A 12,946-nucleotide genomic window follows, 5' to 3' on the forward strand; every position below is an offset into this window, starting at 1 on the left:
TGGAAACTGCCAGTTTGTAAATAGTGCCCTCACATTGGGCAGAGTGGGGCTGCCCCTGCCATGCCATGTCCCATTGCCTCTGGCTGGCCCCTCACTCTGGGAACTGACCTCCCCGTGCCATGCTCCACTGCCTCCATGGGGGCCCACAAGTATGTTTGGCACCAGGCCCACAAAAGGTTAATTCGGCCCTGATTGCGCATGCCTATATCCTTGAAATTGTGCAGATGCAGTCTTCCACTATTACTGCAAAAGGGGCTTTGGGACTGGATTTTGTTTTAGGGTTTCCATACTAAGGAAATTGACCTGCCCATTCCCTTGAAGAAGTTTGTTTCAAAGGCAAAGGTTTATACTCAGTCTCTGGCAGGATCTCAAGTCCTGAGGTACTGAAGTGTAACCTAATAATTTAGGGCTCAGAAGAAGGATGGTGCTTAAATAACCTATCTGGTTTTGAACACTCTGGAACTGTTCATTATTAAAAGTTACACAAATCCATGAAATGCACTGAATTCTACACACCTAGAATTCTACAGTACCTAGAAACAGCTGAGCAATGCTTGCATATAAGAAACTTTTATAGAAAACAGTATCTTGTATGAGTACAATAGAGTCAGTGCTCTTCTTGTAAATAGTGGGAGTTGTATAATTATGTGCAGCCCTAAAGCTGTTTCCCATTATTGAAAAGCCATTTTTCTGAATGATGTCAGATCATCTCCTAGGACAGTAAAGGATCAACTGTGACTAGAATATCACTTGGTGTGAACAGTTTAAGGACTCTGTTAATGTGCATATCTACATGTATGTCACTGGCTTTCTGTGACGCTTGCAACTTGGGGTCAGGAACTGACCCTACAGTCCTTACTCTGGCAAAACTCCAGCTGAAGTTGAGAGGGCTTGAGTGTAAGGTCTTTTGAATTGGGACTGTAAGGTTTGTATGAGATAATTATTGCACCCAGTGAGCTCAGTTGCTAAGGAATCACTACATGTAGCTAGAATTGGACTGTCCAGTATTGAGCGAGCCCACCCTTATTTAGTTTGTCCTGCCATCATAACAGGTACTGTCATGGGGCTTCCCCTTGAACTGCTGGATCACCTCAGTTTAGTAAGACCTGTAGTCATAAGAGCTGGTGGGTTTATCATCCCTGGACAGCATGGTTAGAGCTGTTTCAGCAAAGCCAATGAGCTGTGTTGGTAGCAGATGTGTTACGCCTTGTTAATTTTCTTTCCACAGGTGAGCTATGTGATGAGGTGATCAACCACTGTGTTCCCGAGCTAAATCCATGCAAACATGAGTCCAAATGTATCTCCCTAGACAGAGGATTCAGGTGAGTGTTTGTGTATCCTTGTCTTCACGTGTTGGGCCAACTTCATCTACTGACTACAGTGCAGTCACACTTGTCATGAGTTTGACCTAATGAGCCAAACTGAAAAGTAGTATGTGTGAGGTGGTGTACTTTAACTTATATTTTCTTCCAGCTCCTCAAAATTTGTTATTTTATTCCAAGAATAATTAGTGCGCTTCCAAAATCAAGCGAAGGACAGCAGTCACCCTTTCAAAAAACCTGCCAGTTCCCCTAGATTCCTCAGGGAACACAGGTTCTCTAAGTATTCCCTGTAGTAAATACAGTAAAAATGGAAAACACTGAGGTAATAAGCAGGGTTTTAAGGCCACTCTATGTGCAGGCTGACATATCAACATCACTTTTGCTATTCTCACATAGCAGGAGTCTTTTGTCCTCCCTTCTCCAAGGAGAGCAGGACTCACCACACTGAATGACCTCTACGTGAAGCATAGCATAGACTTCAACACATGGTGATTAATTCTGGCAATTAATCATGTAGTAATTGTAATGATGCTGTTGTGATTGAAAAAGCAATCACACACTGTTGTGTAGCTAACAAAAATGACAGTTAAAATTGGCTGTACCATATATTTTATTAATATTATGCTATTTAGGCACAGTCCTGACCAGATGGCAGAAATGAACTGAACATAAACAGATACATACCTATTTTCAACAGACTAGATATTCTTTTTCCCCTCCCCCACCTCCAAAAATTTAGGAAAAACTATGGCTAGCCCCTGAAAACTGGATGCCTGGATTAGATTTGCACTCCTTTCAATTTTAGACATAGTAAGTCTTGTCTTTGGAATGTCGTTCCAGATGGATACGTACTGCATTTAGGAATGGGAAAATTGGAAAGAAGGTCATCTGACTGCAGACTGTGGTGAACTATTCACGCAGTCAGTGCACGCTGGTGTTTCCAGTACAGAAGATACATATATTCATGCATTCATGGATTCTGTTTGTCTTTGGTATTGGAAATGCTAGTGTGCACTGATAGGATGCATAGTTCATCACACTCTTCAGACATATGACCTTCTTTCCAATGTATGTTTCCAGTGCAGAGGATACATGACAGTCTGCCCATGTTCAAAAAGCCCTCCCTTGCTTGAATGGATAAACATTGTCCAGCCAAACAACAAACAGTTTAGGAAACTGAAAATAAGTCTTCTCATTAGTAGAATGAGTTAGTACCATGTCGATATGCAGAGGGATCTGTCTGACACTCCCCAGTGACACGCAACTCCTATAACAAGGCTGACTTCATGCATTAAAAAATCCCATTGTAATTCTCTGGCACTCAGTCAATTTTTTAAAAATCACATTTAAATCAAGAGGGAAAGGATGGTCTTGTGGACAAGGCTGGGAATCAGGGGATCTGGATTCTGTTCCCAGCTCTACTATAGACTTCCTGAAGAACCTTGGGCAAGTCACTTCCTCTCTCTGCACCTCCTTTGCATAATGGGAGTGATACTGATCTACATCCCAGAGGTAAAGTAAAGCTTAATGTCTATAAAACATTTGGAGAATCCTGGATGGAAGGTGCTTGAGATGTGCCTAGTACTAATATTCATCATTGGCAAAGATGGGCTTCCAGAAGAAGGTAGCAAGAGTGAGAGCCTCTACTTACTATGCTACTCCTGAGGGCATTCTGTGCCAAAAAATTGAACATTCTGCGCACAATATTTCAAAATTCTGCAAATTTTATTTGTCAAATAAATGTGGAGGCTCCAGCATGGCATTGGGGAGCACAGGCCACTGGCTGCACAGAGGTAGGAGATCACTGCGCATCTTCCCCTCCCTCCCCCACACCAGGACACTGACTCAACGGTGAGGCTGCACCCAACCCTGATACAGCGCAAGGTGCAATGGTAATGGGACTCTGAAAGGGGGTCCAGGTGAAGGTGGTTGGGGCTCAGCGGGGGGGTCTGAGTGTGGGGGGATAGAGGTCAGCAGGGGGGTCTGAGTGCGAGGGGCTCAGTGGGGGATCCAGATGCTGGGGAAGTGAGGCTCAGTGGGTTGGGGATCCAGATGCTGGGGGAGTGGGGCTCGGTGCAGTGGGGATCCGAGTGCGGGTGGCTCGTTGGGGTGGTGCAGGGGGAGTGGGGCTCATCGGGGGGGTTCTAAGTGCTGGGGGGGTGAGTCTCGGCAGGAGGGTCTGGGTCGGAGGGAGTCTGGATGCTTGGGGGTTAGACGGATGTGGGAGCAGCTCCCTGTACAGGGATCCTTCCCCCTGCAGCTGAGGAGCGATGGGTGCAGGAACCAGGCAGAGAGGGGAGTTTGCAGAGCTTCCTGCAGCCGGAGGGAGAAATCTGGGGGTGGGTCTAACCCAGCCCCAGATGCTGTGCAGGGGAAGAGAAAGTCCCATTCTCCCCAGCCCATCCGGGACTAGCAGCTGAGCCCGGCGCAGGGTAGGAGCCACCAGCTGGGTCTTCCCCAGTCCTGCCTCCTGAGCCACAGTGATTTACCTCTCTGCCAGCTGCCCTGGGCACCCAAAACATACTGCTCGGGAGGGTTGCGTGACTGCTTTTGTGGCTTCCCTTTGCTTCCCTACCAGAAAGTCAGTGGCACAGAATTCCCCCAGGAGTACTGTGCTGTTAATAGGCTAAGTCACACCAAAGGTTCAAAAATAGAGCTCAACTGTGGGAGTTATGGGAAAACACCCCACACTATAACATGAGAAAGAGTGAGGAGGTGGGGAGATTTCAAGAAAGCTTATAGGGAAGCTGAAGCCAGCTTGCATGCCCAGGCAAAGCTGACAACATAGCCACCTTGGTCCCTTCCTGGTTGCGCTTTGATTTTGCCATTAGGATTGGGGAGATCTGAAAGAAAATGGAGAGGCCACAGAGTAGGGCATTTGCCCAATCCAAACTGGAGCAGGGGAAGGAGGTATATATGCTGCAGTAGCAATCTTGGCTTCACTGTTATCAGTGTCTAACTTACCATGTGTTGTGGGAAGGGGCTGTGTCCTGTTAAGCACCTAACATGCTTCTGCTTACTAAAAAATAATAAATTAGGCTCATGAATTTCAGGACAGTTAAAGGGAGTCAGAGCAAAATTGTCAGGTAGCCATACTACAAACATATGTTCCTATAGCACTGGGTCTTTCAGACAGCTGATCGCACACTATTCTCTGCTAACCAGACATCCCATGTAGGGTCACGTGGCTTGTTGACAGGTGAAGGACTTCGGGAAAGAGCCTCTTCCAACTCCTGAGGGCAAGGAAACTGTTAAATGATTTAAGACAGTTCCTGAAGTAACCTCCTCTGAGTGGTACAGTGATACCTGCAACTACCTGACATTGCTTCAGACATCCTCGTTCAGCTAATCCATTATTTGACTAATCTATTAGTTGCAGCATGTTACAAGGCAGAGGTAGCATGTCATTTCCTCTGCATGGTTCAAAGTTCTCTGACAGGTTCCAGAACTGAACATTCATAAATTAACTCAAAGTGCTCGGTGTCATTAGAGATTTGAGAGGATGAGACAGCCTCAGACCCAACTTGCTGCACCATTCCTGGGCATGCTCTCAGAACTATCCACCATGGAGGAATAACCCCACCCGTCATTAATCCCCAGCATGGATGTAGATAACACACCTTTTTTAGTTCACTCTTTTGCAGAGCAGTGACATTGTAGAAATTGTAAGTTCTTTAGTGCAGGGATTGTTTCTTTATGATGTATGCCACATACAGTGGGGTCCTGATCCTCATCCAGGACCCTTAGGTACTGCTATAAGAACAATAGTAATGAAATAATAATGTAAAAACCTCCCAAACTGTATGCCTCTATTTATTCAAAGACCAGGTACCTAACAGGCAATGGTGAAGCAGGTTTCTCCACCACTTTGCATTACTAGTGGCCCCTCAACATCGGGGTGTGGGCCGTGTCTAGGGTAGAGAATAGTTTAGCTCCTTTGCCCAACCAGTCCTTGGCCTTTAGCCAGAATGACAGTTCTGGTTTTTAGTTTTATATGGACCCTCTGCCCCTTCACAAATAGACTGAGACCACTTAGTGATTTCACATGAAGCAGCTTTCTGGTTGTGATAATGTTTGCTCGCTATTGTCCTGGGGCCAAATTCAAACCAGCAATCTAGTGATGGAGAGCTCCTTATCCTTTTACCAGTCTATTCAGCAGTCCACGTCTCTGGCATGTATTAGATACCCCTGTGGTCATGGCATGTATTTAATATGAGGTACTGCAGTGCAGCCTACAGAATGACACTGGCTCAAGCAGCATGTCTCCCATGAATCTCACTGGGAAGGTGTCCTGGTACTTAGTGAGGGGAGAGCACTCCAGAACAGATATTTGTCAGCAGAGAAGGCCCAAGTAAACTGTTCATAAGTAACTAAGTGACTTAGGAGCCTAAGTCCTATTGACTTTGGTTCCTAGGTGCTCATGTCATTTTTGAAGATGGAACTTAGGTTCCAAGTCCTAAGTCGTTTTAGTGCTTTTGAAAATTTTACCCCTTGCCTCCAGGTTGTTCTACGCAACAGACAGCTGTTCCAGCCCCACTCATCAGCTGATTCATTGGGATAATAGGCACCTAATGGTCCCTGGGGTATATTGGCCTTTTACTAAGGCTTGAGTACTAAAATGTATGTGCTGAATTCTCTGCTGCCTTTTACTTGTATAGTCCATTTCACCTGTGCAAAGTGGTTGAAGGAAAGGGGTTATGAGTTTCCATTCCAGCCTGGCGAGGCATTAGAGAGTCAGACCCTAAGGGTATGTCTCCACTGCAGCTGGGAACGAACCTCCCAGCCTGGGTAGATAGACTCAGAGGGGCTCAAGCATTGCAGCTTGGGCTGGAGCTGGGCTCTTAAGCCCACCCAACCCCTAGGCTTGAGAGCCTGAGCTCCTGCCCAAACTGCAATGTCCACACAGCTCCTTTTAGCATGCTAGCTTGAACCCCTCTAGCATGAGGCTGTCTGTCCAGGCTGGGAGGCTTACTCCCAGCTGCAGTGGAGATATATTCTAAGAGGCAGGCAATGCAAACCATGATATCTCTAGTACTTGAGGCAAGAGGCTCCTAAGCACTCATGTTGCCATGTTCTGTGATAGTTCTAACTTAGGAGCGTGTTGCGCTGAGGGATACTGCTGACTGCTTTGATCACAAACCTTTTTGAGGCAGGATGCGAACAAGCCCTTCAAATTCTCTGTCAGGATGGGTTAATCAGAAGTCCCTCACTTAAGACAAAAGGGGGTTGTGAACTCACCCAGGTGCAGGCAGAGGGGTTTTGCTTATATTGTTAGTGAGGTGGGTTTGTGAGGGAGGGGGTGAGAGAGAGGGAAGGCAGAATACACACAAACAGAGAGGGGAGAAAAGAGCAAAAGATGGTATGACTGGAACAAACTAGAGAGAGTGAGTTTTTGAGTCTGGTGTTAGCTAAAGAGGCTGGGGGCTGTAAGCTAAAAAACTGCTCCTTTTGTTCTTGGTTCCTCTTGTGTTCAGAGAAGCAGGACTTTGTACATGCCTTGTAAACAAACAACTGGAATGTTCCCAGGGGCCTGAAATTTGACTAGCTGCTCAGGTTGAAAGGGGGCATCAAGTGCTTGATGGGGTAGCTCCAAATTATCCAGCCTAGAGGTGACAAAGTTTAAAAAAAAACAAAAACAAAAAAAACCTGTAAAATAACAGAAATTTCAGATCAGAAAAGAATTCTGTGTTTCTAAAGGGCATGGCTAAATCTCAGCTTAGGAAGCAAACTGACATGTTTGTATGTGCTTTTGGCTGCACTCAGTTCTTTGCTGTTTTTTCCTTTTTTTTTTTGGAGCTAGAATTGCAGGTGGCTTTCTTCACTTCTAGCCTCCAGATCTTTATTGTGCTGTGATTATTAAAAGGCCAGCTTTCTGTATCCCAGACCAAAAAATTAGCTAATGCAATGAAATGCCTTTAAAAAATAACTTCAGGGAAGAAGCATGTTTTTCCACTCACTGTGGCTCTGTTAGAGCACAATATAAATATGCTTTATTATTCCGAAGCATGGAATTACTACCTGACAGCACGGAACACTGATTTAATGCAGCCCTGCAGAGAAAAGTGGTGGTTCCATCATTACCGGGATGGCCAATACACATCATAAAAGTGATACATTGCAGCTTTGAATAAGAAACTGCACATCATTCATTATTACATCACTTTACATTAGGACAACAGGGATCAATAAAAAACAACAGGATTAAATGCTGCATTTCCCCCCACAAAGTCTTTAGATGGACGTTGTTTGTTTGCAGGTGTGACAGAAACATTGCTGAAAAACTTTGCTCAGCTCTTACAGAATTTGGGGAAGGAATGGTCTTGGGTTTTATTTTATTATCTCCAACACTATGTTATTCACGCTGTTCCTATAGCCACCAAGATGTATTGCATGCCATTAGGACATCAAGAGGTGGAATGTCAACTAAAGAATGCCTACATATGGCCGTTACCGGGACCCCTACCACACTGAGGGTGGAGAAGGAAATTGGTGATCTGCACAGCATCAGATCTTCGAATCTCAACCACCCCATGCCCTACCCCTTTCTGGTCCCTGAGGGCTGCCACAATTGCAGAATCTAAGTTATTAGATTCTGTTCTAGTAGCTACTTTTTCAGTCACTCACATTGCTTTCTCAGATAAGATTATTTTGGTTTTAGACTGATGTGTGTCATTTTACCCAGCTGCAGCATAGTGCTAGGTGTGTTACAGATGGCTATAGAAGGCTAGATACTATGGTGCTGGCTGCTTTACCAACCACATCTATGGATAAAATGTGCCATGTAAGAGTCAATATTATTAATACTTACAAATGCCTAAAAGAGAGAGAATCATCATATATAGGAGTGTCACAGTCACTCACTGCTGGAGCACCTCCTTCTGGCCGTGTCTGAGGATTAGCACTGCCAGGCTGGTGCCCCTTCCTGTGGTTGCACTCTGTCACACTCGCTGTGTCTCACTCTCTTGGGACTCAACTGTTCCCGCTTCGTGGCTTGGCCCTCTGGCCAGGTCACTGTAGTTTCCCCTTCCTGGGGCGGGGAGAGGGATTGCGTTCTCAAAGTTTCTTGGGACCCACTGCCCCAGGCCATCTTCTCTTTCACTGCCCCTTAACAGCGCCACTGCCCAGTGGCTAGTAGGGGAACCCAGGCCTGCCCTCTACACTGGGTTCCCGCCCAGGGACCCTACAACAAGCAGTCGAGGGCTGCACAGTCCAGAACCATACTGCTATATCATTGGGCTACTTCCTACCTTGCCTTCTCTCACCCTGACAGTGACTGCCACCTCTCTCTCTGTAGCCCCTTCTACTCTCAGCTACTGGGCTTTATGTAGGCCCCTCCTGTTCCTGGCCAGCCGCACTTCCTCTTTAATTAACCCTTATTACTCCCTGGCTCCTCCTTCAGGTGGCTCACCTAGCCACCTTAACCCCTTCAGGCCTTGTGTGGGGTGGACACCCCGTCACAAATGGCCACTCCTGCAAAGTGTCGAGTGCCCTCAACTCCTATTGCCCTCAATGGGAACTGACGGTGCTTGGCACTGTGTCAGAGTGGGCCCATAATTCCCTGATAGGCAAACACCAAGTGATAATTAATCACATACAAGTTCTCATTAAGGAACAAATCCAAAACCCAGCACCCAGTAATTGTCCAGGGAGTGGAGAAATCCTTCTTCTACCATCCTTTCCCCCCCCCCATCCCCCCCGATTATGGAGTCTCTCTGCAGAGATTTCAGCCTAATATTTGAAGTAACATCTTATAATGAACTTGGCCCTCCGAACCCCTCTGGGGCATGGGAGAACAGGACAGGAGTATCTGCATAGCAGTGGATCCTCAGGTGCCACCTCCCTTGGCTTGCCTATGCCTCAATCCTTCCTGCCCCTGCATATGTCCCCACAGAACTCACGTGGGTCAGGGCTTTATGCCGCATGGAATACATGCCCCTACAGAGCCTACCTCTATCCATCCTTTTTACTGCCCATCCCCAGTGGAGCTGCACCCATTCCAAGGGTGCTTGCAGCTAGGAAAGGAGGTTACTTTTGCCCTTAAGAGCGTGAAAGCTGTGATCATAGCCACTCCAAGTGGGGTAATCCAGAATTCAGGGAGATACAGACCTGTGTGTTGTAAAATACACATGCACGTTGGGAGATAATTGGGGCTCCCCCTTTGTTTTGGTTTAAGTGATATGCTTATTATTTTCCAGCTGTGCAATAAAATCCAGCTGGGAGAAGTGAAATGGTTTATGGACTAAAATGCCTTCAAGCCAGACTAAAATTTAGTGTCTACAGGCTAGAAAGAGTCAGCTCAACTTTCCAAAAAGATCTGCTCCTGGCCTGAGACCTTGGATGCCAAAATTCACCCTAGAGCACATTTTTATGGTCAAGTTATAAACCTCTGAAAATAGGGTTTATAATGGAAATGCTGACACAACCTTAACACAACAAACTTAACAACTGTAATAAAAAATAAAAAAGCCAATGCTTGCAGTTTTGGTTGCATCCCATATCATTTCATCCTAGGAGCGTGTTGCCACCTAATGGCAGGAAAGTGGCATTGCATCAGTATTTCAGCAGGGATGTGATTTGGGAACATTCAGTTGTTACTGCTCTCATAGAGTATCTGCCGTGAAAAAGCAAACAAGTGGTGGACTAAAAACTGATGACCACCGCCTTTAAATTTGCTTTTGCCTTTCAAAGTCATTTACATGACTTTGTTTATGATTTGTGTGCACATTCTCTTTTGTCTAAAGGCTGAAGACCTCTCTGTCCCTAGTGGCTGCTATAAATGAAGCTCAAATCATAAGAGAGAAATGATCAGGATCCTCTTTTCCCATTCTTGCATGGACTGTACTACCTCTGCAATGTGTCTGGCCTCCGCTGCCCGGGATCTCCCAGGCTGGCTTCCAAAATGACACTCCTGTATGTCACCTCTGTGCTCGGCATTCTTGCTGCGACTCAGACAGCTGAGTAGATGCTGTTAAAAGTAGAAAGTAGAGTCCTTCTAAATGTTGAGTCAGTAACATGTCAAACACTTTTATAAGCTTAACCAAGTGAACTTAGTTATCTCATATATCAAAAGAAAGCTCATACATGACCATGCAGTGCCACTCTTTAGCAGACTTGGAAAAGAGAAATTATATGGTATAGTATTTGCTTTGATGGCCTAAGATGTGTAGCACCAGCAGTCAAAGGAGCTCAAGCAGTTCTTAAAGTTAATGTTTAGCTCTCTGTTTGACTGTTCTAAGAGTCTAAGAGTTCTAAGAGTGTTATCTCTGCCATTCTTACATCATGAACCATATACCTTGATCAAATCGGACATTGACCAGTGTGTGTGTGTTATCATGATGGATGCTAGAGATGCAGCCTACTGATGATGATCTTCCTTGTGTTTCAGATGCGAGTGCCTACCTGGCTACAGTGACAAACACTGTGAAACTGACGACGATGATTGTGCGAGCCACAAATGTCGCCATGGTGCAGTTTGCGTAGATGCAGTCAATGGCTACACCTGTGTCTGCCCCCAAGGGTTCAGGTAAGCAGAGAGTTGTGCTCATCATTCAGACTGTGTGTACTCTCTGCATAATATCTGGTCTCTTCCTACAATTGCTCAAACTAGCCTCTAGATGTGGTACCTATCCATAATTTACTGTGTGAACTGATGGCTCAGTGCTCTTAATCTTGCAGATGGGCGGGGGCCAGATACTCAAGTATTCTCTCCTTACTTTGAAAATAGAAAAGATCTCAGGGCCCGGCATCTTGTCCAATACTCTGTTAGTATGTGAGCGACCTAAGTTTCAGTGCTGGGCCAGCAGCAATGAGGAGAGCTTGGAGGGGTAGGAGAGGAGCTGTCCACTAAGCCCGTAGATGAGACTGCTTTGTATCACTCTGCAGCGACCCCTGTGTCTGACAGAGGCACAGCAGTGCTGTCAGCTAAGAGGAATCACATCAAGCCCAACTTGCCACCAAGATGTGGGCTATGGAAGTGGGGCAAAGTGGCAGAGAAGCTGAAAAAAGTGTACATGAGGATGAAATGTCACTCTGAGTTGGTGGCTATCCACACTTTGGCGTACTGGAGCAGATAAAGGGTTGTGCTTACACATCCAGTGAGAGAGCTAGCTTTCCTGTTGTCACTTGCTCTAACTGCTGTAGCCATCCTACATTATCCAGCCTTTCTAGGAAAGGGGATGATAGAAATAAGCTTACTGTGCTGGAAATCTGCAAACACCTAAGCGGGTGGGAGGGGTAAACACACTTACTAGGAATTCTGTTCTTTACCCCAATGAACAGGGGAAAACTGAAGACCTGCTTGTGAGGGTAATGCCTGTAGCCTTCATTTAAAACAAAAACCAAAAACAATCCTTTGGCTTTTCAGTATACAGACTCTTATAGTGGCCCAAGTCATTCTGTTCCATTCCCATTTTAGAAGGTTCTGTAAACCGTCCTTAAAATTCATATCGAGAAAAAGCTCGGCATATAAAATCTTAACCGAGGAGTGATTTCTTTTCTACATCTCATCTTGCTTATGTCTGTGGAACTCCATAGACTCCTGATTCTCGCTGGTGACAGTGAGATCAAATCAGGTCCATATACACTCTGTGCATGTGTCTAGCACTAGAGATATGACTCTTCACATACCCTATAAAGACTTATTCCCTACCCAAAGAATTTGCAATGTAAGGAGTCAATTCTGCAGACACCTGGTAGCCAGCACCACACTTAATACTGTGAGCTGTCCCTTTGAAATCAGTGGAAAAGTGCACATTAGTAATTACTGCACCAGGAAGTGGGTATGATCAGTAGGATTGTAGGATCAGTTCTAGATTAAGTCAAGACAACAGAAAGTGATTATAAGGCAGGGAAAGAGGAGAGTGAAGTTGTCACTTGCATGATTAGTGTGCATGCTTTGAAGACAACTCCATGTACTTTTTTTATTATATCTGTGTGTGGTTTAATAGCCACACACAAAACACTTGTGCTTGCTGACACACACATGCACAGAGCAGGTGGGTGAAATACTTAGAACAGAAAATGTCAGGGATTTCACTTGATCCTGTTGTTGTAAAATTTTCCTGTGAAAACTGGATCATTCTCCCAGTGGTGTGACGAGTTTTACAGTTTTCCATGTTCTGTTACCAAATAAGTTGTTTGTGAAACTTCACATGTTTGTAGAAATGTCTCTTCTGTTACACAGAGCTGTAATAAGACCTCATGAGATCCTGGCTCCATGTCCTGCACACACTCCACTAGAGAACATGCAAGTTCCATCAGAGAAACAACTGGGATGTTAGGTCAAGTGGAGGTCTAGACTTTTCAGCTGAGATATGTATACCCACAGCAGATCCAGCCCTCAAAAGATAAGGTTCTGAATGTTCTGTGTCTGTTGGTGGATGAACTCTGCACAAGTCAGCCTGTGCATTTCAAGTCTCCAACTCTGACAGCTGCCGATATATCAGACTTCTGGAAATCTTGCTGTCTGTCAAAGATGAGAGTGCTTCTCCAAACGGATTCACTAATCAGTGCCTGAGGTTAGATGCTGGCTTCCTTCCAACTGAATCTTTTCTGTATTTGAAACAAACAAAGAGAGAGAAATACCTGAAAAGATCAGCTTGGACAAAACAAAAATTGCATGAGCA

General features: G+C 45.3%; 1 protein-coding gene across 1 annotated transcript in view; it reads left to right on the plus strand.

The window, feature by feature from the left end:
• SLIT3 (slit guidance ligand 3) overlaps positions 1-12,946 on the plus strand; it is a 760,437-nt gene that overhangs the window by 686,643 nt on the left and 60,848 nt on the right. Inside the window, exons 29-30 of the mRNA XM_026660830.2 lie at positions 1,229-1,322; positions 10,708-10,845. Of these exons, the coding sequence (XP_026516615.1) occupies positions 1,229-1,322; positions 10,708-10,845 (232 nt within the window). The remainder of the gene's footprint in view (positions 1-1,228; positions 1,323-10,707; positions 10,846-12,946) is intronic.

This window comes from Terrapene carolina, unplaced genomic scaffold, assembly GCF_002925995.2.
Source record: "Terrapene carolina triunguis isolate 2854851 unplaced genomic scaffold, T_m_triunguis-2.0 Scaffold838, whole genome shotgun sequence".
NCBI classification, from domain to species: domain Eukaryota; kingdom Metazoa; phylum Chordata; order Testudines; family Emydidae; genus Terrapene; species Terrapene triunguis.